Source organism: Pieris napi, chromosome 1 (assembly GCF_905475465.1).
Source record: "Pieris napi chromosome 1, ilPieNapi1.2, whole genome shotgun sequence".
Classification (NCBI taxonomy): domain Eukaryota; kingdom Metazoa; phylum Arthropoda; class Insecta; order Lepidoptera; family Pieridae; genus Pieris; species Pieris napi.
In genome coordinates, this window is record NC_062234.1 from 3,166,324 (window position 1) to 3,186,915 (window position 20,592).

The 20,592-nt window shown below is 33.0% G+C and overlaps 2 protein-coding genes across 3 annotated transcripts in view; both read left to right on the forward strand.

Annotated features, from left to right (window-relative positions):
• Window positions 1-6,809, forward strand: part of LOC125063590 — a 52,907-nt gene extending 46,098 nt beyond the window's left edge. The window contains exons 15-25 of one of the 2 annotated variants that reach the window (XM_047670100.1): window positions 343-549; window positions 747-933; window positions 1,271-1,447; window positions 2,057-2,119; window positions 3,160-3,288; window positions 3,660-3,800; window positions 4,080-4,337; window positions 4,703-4,852; window positions 5,029-5,243; window positions 5,451-5,585; window positions 5,692-6,809. In XM_047670100.1, the coding sequence (XP_047526056.1) occupies window positions 343-549; window positions 747-933; window positions 1,271-1,447; window positions 2,057-2,119; window positions 3,160-3,288; window positions 3,660-3,800; window positions 4,080-4,337; window positions 4,703-4,852; window positions 5,029-5,243; window positions 5,451-5,585; window positions 5,692-5,934 (1,905 nt within the window). In that variant the 3' untranslated portion in view covers window positions 5,935-6,809. The remainder of the gene's footprint in view (window positions 1-342; window positions 550-746; window positions 934-1,270; window positions 1,448-2,056; window positions 2,120-3,159; window positions 3,289-3,659; window positions 3,801-4,079; window positions 4,338-4,702; window positions 4,853-5,028; window positions 5,244-5,450; window positions 5,586-5,691) is intronic. The other variant, XM_047670108.1, reaches the window with a different exon arrangement.
• Window positions 6,810-7,470: 661 nt separating this feature from the next.
• On the forward strand, window positions 7,471-20,554 carry LOC125051118 (egl nine homolog 1). The gene is made up of 7 exons (XM_047651282.1): window positions 7,471-8,387; window positions 9,513-9,632; window positions 12,542-12,622; window positions 17,270-17,409; window positions 17,681-17,797; window positions 19,468-19,529; window positions 19,689-20,554. The coding sequence occupies exons 1-7, from the start codon at window positions 7,530-7,532 to the stop codon at window positions 19,715-19,717; spliced, it is 1,407 nt and encodes a 468-aa protein (XP_047507238.1). The 5' UTR covers window positions 7,471-7,529; the 3' UTR covers window positions 19,718-20,554.
• Window positions 20,555-20,592: the final 38 nt, after the last annotated feature.

Genomic DNA, 20,592 nt, shown 5'->3' on the forward strand with positions numbered 1-20,592 from the left:
TTCTCGGGTACTAATCAATATGTCAAGCTGTAACTCTCATATGAGGCGTCAGACACGAGAGCTTTACGTGGTCATCCGAGGAAACCGGGTTTTTCGGGAACTTCCAAATTTATGATTAAAATAATTACGGATGGTTTTTTTAATACTTACACTGGTATACGAATCTAGACATTATCTATTTAATAACCTTTATTAAAATGTGCATTAAATTTAAACCTCTGAACGATTATTAAACCATTCTTGACATGTTTGACAGCGCTTTGACAGTCTCATTACGTACGACTAAAGTTGTAATGTCGAATCATCAAAAAAATTATAGCAGCATTAAACATCCCATAACAGATAGCTGGAACCCGCGTATCAAACTCCACTCCACCATGTGATGCCCCAGTCGAATGTCCATTGCCCCACTGCGAACACGACGACGTGTGTACCCACGGGAGGGTGTTGGATGCCAGGGGATGTCCCACCTGCACCTGCAGAGACCCTTGCGCTGAAGCCAAGTGTAGGGATGATGAGACCTGTGACCTGGTTCCAGTGGATTGCGAGGTTAGTTTGTTTTTATATCACTTTAATAAAATATATTATTATTGAGTTTTTGTATTTTTTTTATTTTTTTTATTTTATATATTTAATTGTATATCCATTGTCTTCTGTGCCGAATTTTGCTCTACGGTTCGAGTGTTTATTATCATATTTTCAGTTGAGAATCGCATAAAGTAATATAAACCAATATGTCAATACAGGGAGAGTCATGCCCGCCATTAGCCAGATGTTCTCCATCCCCTCAATGCCCGGAGGGAGAACCCTTATCAGCCCCCGATGGTTCTGGAGTCCTCCTCTGCGGTCCTAGCGCTGCGGCCTGCCCTTCCACTCATGCATGTCGCTTCGCTCCCCACGATTCTAGGCCTTCAGTGTGCTGTCCTAAACCACGTGAGTATCAAAGTCATAGCTCAGCTTTTTAGAATATATTCAATCAAAATTAGTTATATTCTTAGTACTATTAGTATATTTCTAATCTCTTTTTTCAGATTTTATAGTGACAGAAACCAGTTATTAGAAATTGATATTTACTAACTGTTAAAAGTACCTACTACAAATATAGGGCATAGTTAGTTCCGCGTCTATTTTATGATTTTTTTTTGATGAGTCATATTGGATTTTGTGTCAAGTCCTTGGTCATCGTCACGTCTGCTGCGACTAAGATAGAACCTATTTCTCGTTATACTCTATGACTTTTAATTTTATAAATGCCATTTTCTATCAACAGGAACTGTATGTTTCGAGAACAAAGACGAAGGAGATTGTCCGGATGGCAAAGGTTTGAACGCGACAAGATGGTATTTCCATCACGAGAGAAACCGGTGCGAAAGATTCAAATACAACGGCTGCTCTGGCACACACAATAACTTCCGCACTAAGGAAGAATGTAACGCAGTCTGCCCTGGTAAGTTTAATAATATAAAAATGTATATAGACGACAGAATCAAACTGCATAGGTAAACAAAACAAGTGTAGAAATGTCTTATTAAGCTGGTTTGATTACTAATAATACTGATTTTGTATTATGGTGCAATTTAAAAAAAATCTTTGCTAATGAATATTTATTTAGTTCCGAGGTCAGTGGAGCGACAATACCTGAATATTGATTGCTTTTACTTACTACTAGAGATTATTAATAAAATGCTTTATAGTGTCAAACGTTTCGGTTATTTCGACTTGGATATTGTATACCGAAACAATATCTGTATTTCGCAGCCACCTAGCTTAATTAGCCGTTCAATCAACAGGTTAGCCTCTTAACTTAACAGCGCCGTTTAACTAGCAGCCTAGCGATAAACTAGTTGGCTGCGACACATATATTAAGGTGCATTTGTTTCGAAAGTTCTAATTTCATTCGATACGTATTTATTTTTGTTATATATAAATATACAGTCATTTTATTTATAATCCTTCATTGTTCTGCTTTTTATCTTTTTTATGCTATATAATTTGTTTAAATTACTTAATTTTACTCTTCAATTCCTTCCTAATTCTTTACTATGCTTTATAACAGTGAAGGGAGAGCCAGAAAAAAATAGCCAAAAGAAGATTGGACCTAAATTAATTGAACAAAAAGGCATGGTTTTAGTATATTTTTATGTATAATATATATTAACACGGTGTTGGAAACTAAAAATGTATATAATGGATGGTCATTATCATTGTGCTTATTTGACTAACAATTTAAAATATTTCATAAAAGTGTGGCGTTGTAAGATAACATCGAAAGAGTTCTTGTTATGTGCTTAATTGAATCGAAGAAATAAATCCAGCTAACGTATGTAAATTCATGCATGTTAAACATTTTGAGAAATATTGAGACAAACGGTGTGCGCATAGACACGCATTACTCTATTAGTTAAATGTATTTGTCGTGGCCCAATTGTGGAATCACTTGTGTGGCCAAATGTAACCAGTTTCACTTACCTATATCATACAAACTGTAACGTGTAATAATTTAGTCCATACCATGACTATAGATTTTTTGTTTAATATATAAATAATTTGCTTCGGGTAAGACTTCAAAACCCTTTTTAATGTGTCATCAAATTCAGACCAGTCTTTTTAATTCGACAAACCAAAATCATTTATTCATATAGGTACACTTATGAACGTCAAAAAAAATATATTAAATGCTTCTAATTTTACATTTTCTGCCAGCTCTCAAACCAAGGGCGTAGAACGGAAGAGAAGATCTGGCAATCAATTCTCCGTCACTTTTTTTAATCGCCTAGTTTTTTGTTTTACACAATGTTTGTAAGGAGCTGCAACCATTGCACCATGTTCCTCAATAGTCCACGAGCATGACCGTTCAATACAAATCAAAATCTGTTCCATACATGAACATACACGATCGTTTGAAAGTTATCTAACAACTCACCCCTTATTTATAAAACATAAAACAGTCTGATATTACGTAGTCTTCTGTCTCTTTTCATCGCATCGTTAACACAATTTGACAGATAGAGACGCAAAAGTACTTTAGTTATAATAGCTCAATAAGACTGGTATGTTTTGGTTTATTTATGCAGCAAATCGGCATGTCTTGGAACTTCACCAGCTTGATAACGGCTCTTAAAATGAAATAGGATGTTCTAATATATTTTCCTTATGCAGTTTTAAGTCCATGCGAGCGTCTACGAGAGAAAAACGAAGCGGCGTCGCAAAAGTACGGCAAAGGCACCTTCATACCCAAGTGTGACGTGTCTGGCGCTTGGGAACCAGTGCAGTGCATGTCACATATTGGTTAGTATTCATAATTAGTTGTGATAATATAGGATAAATAGCATTTTATTTGTCTCAAGTTTACTAAAGGAATTTGTAAACAACATATTCTATCATTACCACCCCTATCTCCTAGGCTTACCAAGCTATGGTTTCTGGGCTCCATACGCTCCGAACGCTCCAAACATCACATTTCTGTAATCGTATATATCTATAACTATATATGTATATCGCATAACTTTGGTATATATATTTGTTTATATTTTTTTTAAATAACGTTTTATAGCATAAATAACTATGACTGAGTTAAAATATAAAACAAAGGATGTAAATGGGTGGTCTTGGCAATTTCATTTTCGAAATTATAATTTATAGTAAAAACCTATTTTCAGATGTATGTTGGTGTGTAAACGGTCGCGGTGAGCCTCAAAAGGGGTCATTAGTGCGCGGCGCGAAGCCGACCTGCAACTTCCGGCAGGCCCGGAAGTGGGTTAGGCGAGATCCGCTTGACGAAAGAGCAAGGGCTGACGAAGGTGATTTTCATATTAGAAATATATTAAACGTATTAAAAAAATTTAACGATAAAACTTTACCTTGGTATTGTGCAGGTCCAAGAATACGGAGATATGTCAGAAAGTACTGAATTCATTTGGATGGACTCTTCCCTATGTTAAGAATATACTGATTTAAAACAAAAAGCAGCTAATAGTTTCTGCCTTTCTAAAAAAATGGCTTTACTATACATAGAAAAATTGTAGCAATTACGATTGGTTTAAAATTATTGAATGCGTTAATGCGGTTTCAAATTTCAGTGCTAGAAGAGCTAATACGACAGATGACAACATATCGAATAGATGACTTCAATGACGACATAGAAGACTTTGACAGCAACGAGCTGTTGGACCAGAATGACGAACCAGCTTCCACAGAATCTGAAGATACTTCAGTCCTAACGGAGGCCGTCGAACCAAGAATTGCGCAGACAACGAAAAAATATGTACCAATAGTTGTGAGAGAACGACCCGTTTTTAAGACCAAATGTCAAATGATGCAGGAAGAAATAGATAATGGTAATCATTATCACGCTATATTATCAAATTCACTTAATAATACATTGATAGGCGATCTCTGAATTTTTTTAAGAATTAAGTGTTGATTATGTGTCACATTTTAGTAAAAAAAAAATTATATTGAGGCCTCCATACCGTCTTGTCTTGGTAATAGTTTTTTCTTTATTAAATTCTTGAGTGTTGTGAAAATCTTAAGCAAAATACTTATGCAATGGCATGATTTACACTTTTTAAATAAAATTATTGTTATTATGTATTACTTTGAGATCCACAATAGATGAGTTACACAAGTATCAAAAATATACAATACTTTTGATTCCCGCCAAAATTAAAGAAGCCATAGACAACTGTAACTTTTTTCACAGGGGGCGAGGGCTGGAATCCTAGATGCATGTCAGACGGATCATTTTCGCCCCGGCAATGTTCGCGTGGTCGTTGCTGGTGTGTCGATGCGGCCGGACAACGTCGGCCTTCACATACTTTAATAACTGACTTACCTGATTCCGATCCTTGTGGTATGTATTACAGTATTATATAAGATGAGTTTTTCTCACTTTATCATCAACCAAAATAGATATTATAATAATACTATAGGTATAAAAAGTAAGATGTATAATATGCTGTAAATGTAAATTGAGTTTATTTGGCTAAGGTTTTTGAGGTTATTAATATATTTTTTTTAATTTTATAGAAATTACACAAATAGAGTCTGCTCTCCTTGAACTCGAACTAATTGGAGCTGACAGTGCAGCTGGAGAAAGAGCTCGTTCGACGCTATCTTCCCATCTAACGTCTCTTGGCGCGCGGGTTCCGGTAACACTCGTAAAAGAACGCAACGCCATTAAGTTGCGTGCTTTGTTGCCGGGCCCAAGATCAGCTGATTTAGTATACCATTTGGAATCTATGGTAATTGTTTTTTAATAGATTTTTTTTATTTATTATAAAGTATGTTAAAAATTAAACATATGTAACCAAATCAATTATATCTATCATATAATATAATTATATATTAAAATGACAGTTGAAATACTAGACTGTATGTATCCGCATTCTATTTTATACTTTTATTTTTATGCAATAAGTAACAATTACATAGATCTATTTATATTTTAGGTGAAACAAGAAAAAATGGAAGGCCTTAAATCAGGTGATGGCGTTCTTGGCGCTGATGTTATAAGAAGCGAATACCGACTCGTTGCAACTCCACCTTCACCTGCTATGCAGAGGGAGATTGTAAGCGAATCAACTGTAAGTGGTTTAAAATATCTCCTTTTTAAAGAACAGCTAGTAAATACCATAATTTTTTTACCTATTCAGAAGCTAGCCTATTCTATCTAATCATATCTATTTTCAGGTATCTGCAGCTACATCTTATCACACAGCGTTAATCGTACTGGCAGCTACGTCTGCCTTTATTATAAGCGTCCTTTGTGTACTTGTAATGTTATATCGAGCCCGACTACAAAGGGAACCCCATAAAGCAGAAAGATTTCTACCGGCAGCACCACCTGTATATGTCCTCTCAGCTGATGAGAAGGCGGAACTTGCTAGGGTACTTCATGCACCTCCGACCAATGACGACCATTCCAGAGTATAAAATTGTTAGGTTATCGAACTGGCTTCAAGCCTATGAGACTTTTAAAGGCTTTAAGTCAATGTAATGTATTTATATTAATTGATAAAATCTATCGACTTCGTGCCTATCAAATACGATTTAAGCATCATAGGGTCCAATTGGCTGTTTCATACCTAATAGAAATTCGTCTAGATTTATTTTCAATAAATCAAAATTTATTTTACCTTAAAATAATATGTAGTTCTATTTTGTATTTGTCTTCAGAAAATATCACATCATTGTACTTTAGGCACAAAGCTAGTTTCAATCTTCCATTTGATTATAAGGGATGACTTAATAAAGGCTGCAGAGAAAGCTATAATAAGTGTTGGTATTATAGACATAAGTTAGAGTAAGTTATATAAGCGAATCGGCGTGCGTCGGTTAAACTCGATTATTTCGACGAACGTCCTTACGCCCTTAAAGTAGTTTCGTCAAGTTTTCCTCTAACAACAATTATAAATTAAAAATGAAATGATTCAACTATATTGAAATTTCTTAATAGTCTTCGAATATTTATAGAGCAAGACTTGGCGTTTAACTAATCTAGTCTATTTCTCTTTACACAAAATTTATTTTCTCTTTGTATAGGAAAACCTTGTATAGACTTTAACATGGTGGTAAATACATTATTAAAGATATACTATAAGTAATGAAAATTAAATACTAATAGTCATCACTTTAATACCAATACTAATGTGATAAGTGATGACTGATTCACTGGGAGATCTTTCATGCTCTATTATAAGAATGAGAAAAATCCATATCTATTAAATTTTCTTTATAAAGTAATAGAAATAAGAAGTCCGCTATTATTTATTATGTGGCTCTTAGCAATAAATACCTGATTGTATTTTTTTAAAGCTAATTACATTTTAAACGTTTTTAAATCTAGAAATGGTATGATCTACCGTATATAGAGAAATGTACCTATTTTAATGCTTTAACATTAAATTTAAGAAAATATGTTACATTATTTTCTTCAATTCATCATAATATGATTTTATATGCTTAAACTATTTAGTTTTATTGTAAATAACATAAGTTTATTAAATACTTTTTTAAGTGTTTTATTTTAAATAGGTACTGCTTTAAAAGGAAATGATGCAGTAATAATAATATTCACAATTACTTTATTTTTACAGACAACCTTGATGTTCGTTTTATTTTACTTGCATGAATTTTATCTGTTATAGAATTTAAAATACTGTAGTGTGTTAATATTATTGTGTTTCATTAAGTAAAATAAAAATTTGGAAAATAAAGTTTTCACAATTTTTTATCACCTACACCCTGGTTTAGTAGAACGATTTCTAAAATATTATTCAAAATATTTTGTTTTTATGAACCTGATTTTAAATAATTGCCAGCGCTTCACGCCTGCTCTGTAAAGACAAGTATCTAGACTAAAAAAAGTTCACTCGTTGTCTTTGATACAATTATATTATGTCAACTTATGACATTTCAATAAAGTCAATTTTCAAGAAAAAAATTTGACACGAGGTTTCAAAATTTCAAATTGTCATTTTGTTCAAGGGCCGGTCCGTAGATAGTAAAATTATTATAAGAAATTCAGAATGAATCAAGCAGGCGTAGTGGCTTGTTGCGCCGTTTGTAAACAGCAAACTCATCGTAGATGTGCTCGCTGTTTAATCGTTTATTATTGTAATACGGAACATCAGCGACAGGACTGGCGGAGACATAAAAGTAAGTGCGCACCCAAGTTGCAAAAACAAGGCTCTCGAAACGGCATAGTAGCCGAATTTCCGCCTGTCAGTTCTGAAGATCTAAAAAGAACAACTGAGAATCTTAATATTAGTACATTAGAAAAACAGGACCAATCTAATGAAGAGACGTTGGCTAGTGAAAGTAGACATACGAAAAAGACAACTGGAAAAAGTTTGAAAATTGAGGGTAGTGAATCTAGTCTTGACAATATAAGTGACTCTAACTGTTTAAAAATTAAAAACGAAGCCCTTAGTAGAAAAGAAGTTTTAAAAAATAGTGTAATCTCAAGTGTAGTGTATACAAATAAAGACTTGCCAAAAGTAAGTGCCATAACATATGAAGGTTCATCAGAACAAGAGATTTTAAGTGAGAAAGCTCAACAATTAAACACAGTGGAGTTTTCTGGAACAGCACATGTGTTGTCTACAGTGAAGAATGATGTAAAGATGCCTGAACTACCTCAAGAGCATCAAACGAAAATTAAAGAGTATCCAGAAGCTTCATTAAAAGGCAGCTCAGCACCATTTTCCAATATGGTGAATAGCTATTATATGGATCAAACAGACCCATCTTATGATATATGTCAAAGGGTGATACGGGACATGACACAGTATGGTGTGTGTGTTTTAAACAACTTTCTTGGTAAAGAAAGAGGACTTTTAGTTCTACAAGAAGTTTTAGATATGTACAGATCAGGAATATTTACAGTAAGTATTTAAAAGTGTTAAAACTTTCTTATCTTTATCTTTAATTCTTCTATTAAAAAAATAAATAAATTGTACATCTTGAAATAGATAAATTTTGATAATTCTTCATTTGTTTTGCACATGCCTACTATCAAACTAATACATAATACCTGAAAATATATCATAGTAATATGTAGTGTTTGTGTTTGTTATTATTTGATAGTTAGGTGAGATGAGTTAATAATGTTTTATTTTAATATAAAATATTTACACTTATTGCACATATGATTCATATAAAAATACTCCAATAAATATTACATAGTGCAAAGGGCATCCTTATCGCCATCTGTTCAACAACCCGGTAATTGTATTGAAAACTTTCTTTCTATACTAGAAACTCAATATCTTACCTAATTAGGATTTCGTGACTGTGAAATTATTAAGTTATCTGCTTAATTATATCACCTTACTTCCTGTAGTACTGATAGAATTCTATATGTAATTAGAAAATCTGTAAGTGGAATTTAAGGTTCAAATATTTAATTATGATTTATGACCATCTGTTGCTTTTTATTATGTCCATAACTTAATTACATGTTTATCTTAGAAACTTTCTTCTCTTCCTCACCATAATACCCATATATATTTTATTTTTTTTTATTTTTTTAAATACACACACAGGTATGTTTATTATTTACTGTTTCCATTTGAATATTCAACAGTATATGTATTAACTCTTCCAATAGAATCTCTATGCATTTAAAAAAAATACACTATTGCATGGCATTATTGACATAATGCAAATGCATAATTGATTTATTTATTTACAGCCCAAATGTGTAGCCAAATTTTACATAAAAATATTGTAAAAAATTACACATTAAAATATTAAAAGTATATTATTAAATCACAGTATGTAATGTGAATTATTACCAAAAACTTGTGTTATTTTAGATTTGCTGTAATAGCTTTATAAATTAATCTCCTTATGTTACACTGAGGCAAATTATCTAGTCACTGCATAATCTCGCTTAACATGATGTCTCCTAATCAAATGACTTGAAGATACAATAATAAATTAATTTTTATTTTATTTTTAGAACAATTGGCTATAATTTTGTGTAGGTATAATCTGTATATTCACAGGCAGGTCAGTTGGTGTCAAATCCTGTCAGAACAGAGGCTCAAACCATTCGAAGCGACAGGATAACATGGATAGATGGCAAAGAGAAACACTGTTATCACATAGGACAATTAATAAGTCAAGTAAGCTATTTTTAAAGTTCCTACTATCTTGAAATAAAAATATAATATATTTTGTATAACAACAACATAATTTATTTATTTTTGTATTTAGTAAGGAAATTCTCAAATAAGAAATATAACCAACAATAAAATGCATGTTTAATATTAATAAAGTATGTAGTTATGAATTTGAGGCCTTATTTTCAATGGCTCAAATTTCTGTTTTAGAATCTGTAAGCAATTTTTAGGAGAAAATTTTATGTTTTAAATGCATGGTGCATTGCGTTTTAGCCGCCATGCTTCGACAGGTATTAATTTTTGGATTGGGTGACTTACAGACAAGTCTACCAATTTGCTTATAACAAGTAATTAATACAAACATTGAATGTGTCTGCCTATAAGAGAAATTCATTTGTTATTTATAAACGCTTGCAAAATGATTCAATTAAGGAAATCGTTCGCATAAAATATTATATTCGAAATGTGTGAGGTCTGTCACGTTCCAACAAAGGGCGTGCGAAACAGGTCTCCTAGGTACAGACAAAATCTTTAAATTAATTGAATTTCAAAATTTCTAGAAAATAAATTTTTTGAGATGAAAATTTAATAGATGATTTTGCGTCTTAAACAATTGTCAAAATTTAATTAATTATATGGATTTACATTTTATGAATATTAAGGCTTAATTGCAATTATGAACTTACCGAAAAGCTTATTATAAATGTGAGAAGACTGATTTTGATTGGAGATGAATGTGTGGGTTCTAAGCCCGGGAAAGAACGAAGAGAAGGTGTTTTCCCTTTTTCTATGTACCAAATTGGATTTTAACTGAATTTTTTACTGGATATTAACATTTTTATTTAAAAAAAATCACATTTATCGTAACATTGTCCAAACTAAATCTTAGAATATTATCTATTCAAGTGATTCGTACTAAACGTATCTTATAAGTACTATTATATCCCATAAGTACGTAGTTAGAGATAAATAAATAACTTAGTATTCATATATTTTGTAGAATATTACGACACTGGTATTTGTGTGGTTGCGGTTAGGCGAAATCTCCAAAATATTTGGTCAGCATAAAATCACGACCTAGTCAAATCGCGACGGTATTCAGAGGTTTTTTTAAAAAGGAAAACTTTATTAAGTAAATTACACTTAGTATTTCTTAACTTATAGTCGATATGAGACTCTTATTCTAAGTTGGTCGATGTTAGACCCTATCACTATGGTGGCCGATATTAGACTACCTTTAATATAATTATAATCTTACAGCTAAAACCCCTTACATGATAACTTTGATTCGTGGTACACAATGGAATAATAAGACTAAGCATTGATTGCATTAACGCTTATGGTGCGTTTTGGGTATCTGTGTGACATTGTAACTACCTACATGGTGTGTGTTTATATTTGGTCGTGAGAGTACAAAACAGTTTTTTATGCGCAATACTAAAATTTACCTCGCTACAATATAAAATAACAGAAACACAAGAAAGTTATAAATAAATAAAAGTCAGATTATTTTTAAACCAAAAGGTTTATGGACTGGACTTAATCTTCTATGATCCCTGGATGAGGCAAAGGGAGCCCACAGTGAGCCTTCATCGTGTTCGATCTTGAGATTCATATTACACCTCGCCACCAAGTCTTTCTCTCTCTGCATCAGCTGCAACAGTACCTCGCCAGGTTTGCTTTGGACGGCCACGCTTCCGCTTTTTTTCCAATCCAAGCGCCTGCTTGGGGATATGATCGGAGTGTATGACCTGTCATGTTAAAAAAATTAAGGATTTCAAAAAAAGGCTTTGGCACTTCGTTTAAAATTAACTTGATATTAAAATCATATCAGATAGCCATCGTACACTCGGCGCAAAGGCCGATAACAATATAAGCTAGAGTCATTCTAAGTTTAACGTACAAGTAACATATGACAGAGCATAATATACAATTTCGTAGAATCGTACTACAGACATTCCATCGACAAACGTCGTACCTAATCTCTGGCGCCGTATTATCAGACATTATTGATATCGGTACATTTATCTCAAATTACTGAATAATCATCAGTTTGGTATTTGTTTACTGTTCTATGCGTAGATCAAATATACAAATAAACTTTAAAATGTTTAATAGACATCAAATAACACCATGTGGCATGGGAAGATCATCATTTAGTACTACTTTGCTCTGTTCTCTAGAGCAACTCACTTACTTACTGCGCTGGCGCAAGCGAGTCTTCGGCGAAGCAAGAGAACGCCACCTTCGACATTCTTGCGCTACTGCTCGTCATACGGCCACGTGGAGCTCGCATAAGCAGCTCTTCAGCGACATACGGGCCGACGACCCATTGGTATTCCCAGATTTCTTGACACTCCGATAGAAAGAAAGGGAGAGGCCCTTTCTCTATGAGGCCAGTCCAGCGGCAGTATTGGCTCTATTGGAGAGAAATAAACAATCGGGGATAAAATGGCAGGTCATTGGCCTTAATAACTGTGTTTTCTAATATTCTATCTTCGTTAGAGAAAATATAAAAACAGAGAATCCATTTAGAGTCAGTCAACTTACCGATTGATTATAAAAACGATTTCGTGAATTCCGCTTATTAGATAAGAAAATTTTCACGCACTAAGACAGTTTCTTATGACCCAAGTTGAGTTTTGCAAACGTTTTGCATAGAGGGTACATAATAATAACGGCCATTAGAAAGTAGGTACCTACTAGAAATTTGACCTTATGTTCCACATTCAAATTTGCCAATACCATCGTCATTGGGCCCGTCCATAGACAATATTGTCCTTCGCATTCTGGCAAGATGGTGTTTATAATAAAAGAATTGCGGGATTTTTAACCGTTAAGTTTTTTATATAAACGGACTAATAATTTTATTACAATTTTGATATTTTAATTGTATTATTCATGTATTTCAGGTGGATAATATAATTCTCAAAGCGAACAAAATGGTTAATAATGGCAAGATGGGGAACTACATCATCAATGGAAGAACGAAGGTGAGAAGTTGCTACTTAATACTTTATTGACATAGATTAAGACTTCTGCGTTTGCGCGTTACCCGTAGTGTTATGTATGCAGTATGTACAGGAAAACTGTAGACTTGACTTAAGGATGAGATCAGTGTAGTTAGTAGTACTCCATTACAATATTATTATACCCTGAATATGATCGAAAACAATTTTAACAATTACATATATATAGGTATTATCTTATACTTATTAAATACTAGGGATTCGTCCCGGCTTTGGGCGGCCATGACCTGTAGAGTAGACCTGAAAAGTTATATTGCTGACTACAATAAGACTACTTGATTGGATGACTTATTTTTATATAATATATTAGTTTAACTTTGACTTTTTTATAGGCATTACTATAACTAGAACTTAATTATATATCTCTCATCATTAAGGCAGCGTTTGTAAAAAAACGTTTCCGTTATTTTTCCGACTTAACAAATCTACGAAAGTCTTTTAATTTTTCGGGTAATATATAGCCGTGCATAAGTTACGTTATTTGTTCGAAAAACGGTTTAGTATATATTCCAGAGATAACCCTACAACCTCAAACTTTACCTCTTTATAATACAAGCATAGAAAATCACATACATTTCTTATTGGAAACCGTGATTATTGCCCTTAGGGAAATCATTATCCAAGTTTAAACTTAGTATAACTGTCGCTAAATATTATAAATCTTTGATTACATCGTTTAAACGTAAAAATCAAAATACTACTAGTTCTATGAAGAACTAGTAGTATTTTGATTTTTACATTATATACAATGTGTATTTAACTTCCTATACATGGAACACGTGAAACATTATATTTAATATTAATTTGATAATGTAAAAATATATTTTAATAATGTGATAAAATATTATAAGTATTGACTATGATATGATGTATAATGCTTTGTAATTGACAAACTTGCTCGCTATTATGTATGGCAGAATATGCGAAGTTTAGTTTAGACCATAATATTTTTGTACCACATTCTTGTAAATAAATTATTTTAAATAAAATACGATTCACATATAACGAAGCATATGATACTTTCAATAGTTTAGTGGTAGTAAAGGTAGCTGTTCCTCAAGGCAGAATTAACTGGAGGTAACCAACGATTTCGATGCCCTGTTGTATGGCTAAGAAAAACCTTCGTTATAAATGACTGACTCATATTCATCTATTATTAAATTAGGCGTTCCTACTGTCGAGTGTTTCAAGAATTGCAAACGACGATATTCGTTCTCACTCCCAATATTTAGTTATATGCTACTTATTAATTACCTACGACAACAGCTCCTTATATTTAAAACTACTTATTAAATTCTGTTATTATACCAAGCAAATTTCAAAACCGTATATTTTTTGATTATTTTAATAATTCTAGTCTAGGTAAATGCTGTTTTCTTTATCTCCAATAACGACCTGTTCTTTGTATATACAAATTGATATTTGACGGGCGCTACAACTATGAAAATTTCGCGTTAAGACTATTTCTATTTGCGATTCGTTATCAGTGCCAAGTGCGGATATCGCAGGCTTAGAATTGTAGTTTGATAATAAACAATTAGGTCTAATAAATTCCAAAGTACTGTACAAAATCGTCCTAATTCTTATTTATTAAAAAAAATGTCTTGCACATATCTCAGCCCGCTGGCACTGCGACACAAAATGTGACGTGGCCTCCGAAAGGAGACACTTTCAGTAATGTCCTAAGCAAAATCCCGCCAAATACGTCATCGCATAAATACTATAATTAAATAAGCTAAAGTATATAATTGGCAAAGTATGAGAACTCAGAAGAGATGTGGTCTTACAAAGCAAATAATATAAATTACATATTTATTTTGTCATTTTCGTTCAGAAACGCTCAGTTTAATTTAAATTAGGTAGGTGACTAACTTTAAGCGTCTAACAATACCCAAAGTACGCAAATACTAAAAACTGTTGAACTTATAATATTCTGTTATATTCTTGAGAACGATATTATCCTAGGGGATTAGAAGAATATTGCCTGCTTAACGTGTATTTGACGATGTATCGAAGATAAAGTAGAATTCGATTAGCAAAGCAAAGAAAAATCGATAAAACTTTATCTGTTTTCGATGCGTTTAGTTACGTAAAATCAACATTATAAATATATATTGTGTAGTTTGATATAATAGGTCGCATACACTATGGAGGACGTAAGGGAAACATAAATTCATTGTTAAATAATCGTTTCAGCTGTCAAAAATCGATTAGTTATAAACGTTACGTCCCTAGTGGGCGCATGCGCATTGAATTCTACGGCGTACGTGATCAGCGGCATGGCGGCTCTCGCGGGGTCGGCGTGAGGGGGCTGTGTAAACATTACCGCGTTGTAGCATGGCTACGAGACCACGTTTTGTTTACAAACCTATGTAAAATCGTTTACACTTATACGTTTTGATTTCTATTTATAAAACAGTCATTGTGTTTAATAGGGATTTCACACGTGGATAAAGCTTTCAAATTGCTTTTAAATCACCGGTTTAAAAATGTGCAGTTTATTGCAATAATTAACTATTGAACAAGGCAGTATTATCTCTCTTTTTTTTCGTGTTTATGTTTTTGCCCTGGCTTCATTAATATGTTTAAATGGTGTTTCAATAAACAGAAACCTAGAGCCAAACCTACGGTGGTTTGAATGACAGTGCCATTTGTCGGTATTCTGTAACTTACAATAGCGATGGCGATCTGAATTCAATATCAAGATGTTCCCAAATTTTGCATATTGGCAGATATGAAAAAAAGTAATATTTGCTGAGTTGATCTACACAGCTGATATCATTAGTAGCTATTAATAACCGGCGAAGGGCAAAAACCTCGGACACGTATAATTATGTTATTGTTTCATATTAATGATAAAATAGCAATAACTAGACGAGTTTATTGATTATTCGAATGATGCAGTGTTGATTTTTTTAAATAAATGGATTTAAAAAAAGAACAATAAATAGTTTAAGATTATTACAAGAACATTTAAGTAATTTTAGTTTTACAAATCATTTCTACTGAAATATGAATGTAGCTAACTAAATTATTGTATATAAATATGGCAAATTTTCTATATATTTTCGTAAAAGTTCATTCGTACTACAATTATTAGGGAAATAATATATTTTTTTTTTAGTAATTTTATACAATGTAATAATTTTATTATTGGGATTCATAAAAACTCGATGAGTCGCGTGTGTCGGTCTATATGAACGATAAACTTAAAAGAAATGGTGTTCCGTATACAATAGATAGGAAGAGCTTTTCTGTAACCTGATCTAAATATGATCATTATCTCTTAAAGAAGTCTAGACAAAAACGAAGTTGCCAAAAGCTACATGTATAAATGTAAAATTTTCCATCCAACAAGTAGCCCGGAAATAATAAAATCATGTCAGCTGAGTTCTCTCTGTTGTGGGTCAATGCATTTGGCATTGCACTTGAAAATGCGCTCGCGCTCAATGCGTTTACTTGACCTCATTTCACATGCGTCAAATATTGAAATGGCCTTCTAATTTGTCAAAGTGTAATGGTGTATTTTATAACTAAGTTGCGTCATATAATTATCTGTTTAGTATTTTTAATGTCCCATAAAAAATACTCTTGGTTACCTTCAGAATCGATATTTTTATATTTGTCTTTCCTTAAAGATTTGAAAGGTTGCACCTAACTACAGTGCAAAATGTAAACATGAATGCTTGCAATAGCGAATGAGGAAAATGTTCAATGAGTCAGAGACAATTACATCAGGTCCTTCAACTAGTTTGTTATGTAGGTTTGCTGGGATTTCCCTTATATTTTATAATCAATTATAGACACATTTCTATGTTGAAAGCGTTGTTGAATCATATCAGATAATATGTTATGTTTAAAGTGTTTCATTTAAATAAATAAATCCGTTATTTGCCTTGGAAATGGTCGATATTATGATAGATGATAAAAACCCGCGTCATCAGCCATATTAAACTAGCATGCAAATGTCTAATTATATTTAACACACCCCACATACACACCCTCACTGTCACACCATCACACATCAGACGATATAGTATGTATATAGAATAAAAAACAACTATACTAGCATACATAGTATTTATAAAAGGTTCCAACATTTACAAAAGGAAAAAAGCAATAAAAATTATTCAATAATTTAACTGATTATGTATATAAAATCCTCGTGACACAATGTTAGTTACCATACTCCTCCGAAAGTCGAAACGGCTTGACCGATTTTTATCAAATTTTATATGCATATTCAGTAGGTCTGAGAATCGGCTACTATCTATTTTTCATACCCTAAGTGTCCACCCACCACCCCTAATATTTTATTTTTTGGACGAAATTTTAATTTTCAATTTTTTTATGATGCATCAAACAAAAATACAAACAACTCTTAATTTTGACCCCTCTACGATCAACCCCTATTTTTTATTATTGATAGTCTTTATTTTTATTGAACTTAAAAAATGTTTCCTAGAAATAATATACATGGCAAAACGATGTTTGCCGGGTCAGCTAGTAAAGTTATAAAGACAATGTTAAGCATTCTTTGTTAGACAATGTTTACAGAAATTTCAAGCGTATCAAAGGAAATTCATTTCAACACTTATAATTTCTTTTCAGGCAATGGTGGCATGTTACCCCGGCTCGGGCAGCCATTACGTGAAGCACGTGGATAATCCAAACAAAGATGGCCGCTGCATCACTGCCATATACTATCTGAATCTCGACTGGGACGTTAAGCGATGCGGGGGTTTGCTTAGGTATATATATTTTTTCTAAATTACCATATGAATACAGATATATACAATAGATACATAGACGGTCTTGTTTTGATGGGCCGTGATTTTTTTTTCGAGATTATTATTTACTAACAATCGTTTTAGAAATTTATTTTATTTAAGCTCTCAGACACAAGTCACAAGCACTTGGCCAAGAGCAAGTTGTTTGTTGTCCAAAATGCAAGACTACAGAGTATGATGTAATCATAGACATGAAGAATTCGATTTTTTGTGAACGTTATATATTTTGCAGGGTATTTCCTGAAGGTACAAATCAAGTGGCGGACATAGCGCCGATATTCGATAGAATGCTGTTTTTCTGGTCAGACAGGCGGAATCCACACGAAGTGCAACCGGCCTACGCAACTAGGTAATTATCTTGCTGCTGAAAACGTGGATATATACGACGACACAACATTACCACATTCACAATAATTACATATATAGGCTGTTTGTTTAAGTGCTTCCAAAAATTACACATATGTTTTGGTATTTAACCAAGTCGGTTTAACTTGGACCTAGAAATTCTTTTGATAAAAGTGAGCAATCTTGGTAAAGAAATCAGTAAACCTTCTGAAAAATTTTAGTTATTTTTGAAGTGAAACTTCTTTAGGCGCATTAGGGTAAAATTTTTACGGATGAAACGCAACTATAATAATATGAGCGTCACGAAAATGTGCAGCGTTTTTGTCGAAGAAAAGGGAGAGAGCGATTGAGAGAGAGTTAGAAAGGGTGAACGCATTAAGCAAATAGCCATGGAGCGAGAGTAGGGAGCAAGCAAGTGAGAAAGATCGAGAGAGAGTGAAAGTGAGATAGAGCGAACGTTGCATCACTCACAGTGCCATGGGGCGAGAGGTGGGAGAGAGCTATAGTGAGAAAGATTGAGAGAGAGAGAGAGTAAGGGAGATCGAGAAAAAATACACGCTATTGGTTGATGTATACGTTTAGTAGGTAGTTACATATTATAACTTTAGATGGCAATTCTATTGCATAACGTCTTGTGCACTAATCGCAGATTATTTTATTTATTTATATTATCATTAGTACGTGTACAGTGTGTAAGCAATATATATACATGGCGTGATCATATACCGGTACATGATCATCTATTGGGGCTTTTACCTTAGTAATAATTAATTTACACAGAAGTTTCACTTCTGACATGTGTACTTTGTACGCACGCACTTTTTTATGTACATCAAGTCATAGCTTAAGAGTAAACACGAACTGTAAAACAGAAGCGTATTTTGACGTGTTTCTTTAAATTCCATATAATAAAAAAAATCTATGCTTCATATAGTCTAGAGAAAAATTTTTTCCTTATTCATTTTTGACAAAAAGTTATCAAGTAGCCCTAAATTTTAGCGCTTTCCGAGCTTTTAAATGATACAAAGCATCTTTTAGATTGATTTTTTTTTTAGAAAGTCAAATGGTTTTACACAGATTACATTATACTATTTTTAACGAAAAGTTTTTGAGGCGATTAGCGTAAAAGTACTGACTGGTGAGAATGTAAAAACGAAACGTTGGTCGATTTGATTGGTCAAACGGAGGAAATAACATGACGTTTCTTGTCGCGTGTGAATGCGTAATAGACTAGAGAAGGGGTTGACCAATCACAATCGAACGGAATGAACTATGGCTTCGTATTTCGTTTTACATTCTCAACCATCTGGATTAGCCTAGCGGTCTTATTAAGTGGCAGCTAGGTGAGGGGTACCGGGTTCGATTCCCGGTTCGAGGGCAAGTTTTAATTTAATTTAAATTTGTTCTCGGCCTTTGGGAGGGTTGTGCGGTACCAGGCCAGTGGTACCGCACAACCCTCGAGTTGTGCGAGTGGTACAACCGTACATGGAGGACATGATCGAATTTCTGAGGCAAAAAGCACGAATGATAAAAATCTCATACTTGACGCTGGCTACTGCACAAACCGTGCCAGATCCATTAAAAAAAAAATTAAAAAAAAACCATCTGGATATTTATAAATGAAGTTAATTCGAAACGGACGGTCTGTTTTATCTTCCTTCGTTTTATTTTCAGATATGCTATCACGCTATGGTATTTCGACTCGCAGGAGAGAGAAGAGGCACTGCGGAAGTACAGTAAGTGTATTATAATTCTTTTAAACATTGAATCAGGTTTTAAAATGCCCCTCTGTGTTCTATTTTAATCTAAGCGCAACACCGGTTTTAATAATACGTTTAGATGTCATCGTAATTATGCCGAATGAAGAAATAAATCATTTTTTTCATAACTTTCAGAACGCGGACAGCCATCTTCAAGCAAGTGATGGCGGTTCGACGAGCTCGCATTTAACTTGAGCTCAATTACACACACAACACCGAACAGGGTCAACACACGACGACGTAATGTCATAAGCATGTGTCAATGTCAAAATGACTAGAAGAAATTTACTTTTAAATTAATAATACTGAAACATCCAAACAAGGTTTATTTGTGGCCAGTATTTATTATTTTAATATATTTTGACACATGCCGTACGTAAATGACAATTGTCTCGTAGAATATTATGTCTATGGGTGTGCCCTAATTGTTTGTCCTGCCCCTAATTTCTACTGTTCCATTTAGGCGCGAAAAATTAAAAGAGCTGTTTTATATCGAAGGATCGCCCATAAATTCTTATTTAAACGTTATTTTAAGCATCTATATGATGAAAGTCTTATTTAATATTATAAATTTGAGTATTATATTCATGATTTAGTTGAATTCGCTGATGTATTCTTCTTACTTTTCTATTTTCATTCTTTTGTTTACTTTCTCTCATCTATACAATAGACATCAGTGAGTTAAAAATTCACGAGATTTTCAAATGTAAAGTATTTATTTATTAAACATTGGTTATTGTTAACTAACTATTTAAATATATAGACGTGTTGCAATATCTCAATTGAAGTATTATAAATAATTCTGTCTTTTGTTAAGGAATATTTTGAATTTGTAAATATTAACAGTTACAGAGGAGTAATGAAATGTATATATGTACTGATTTTTATACATAGGATTCTAATTAAATCTTAAATATTTAAGATTAATATAGGCGCTGTGTATTATACCTTGTTATAAACAATTGAATAGTGAATATGACCGAAATAAAAAGAAATGAGTATATGACTAATTTATTTCATATAAATAATATTCCTACGT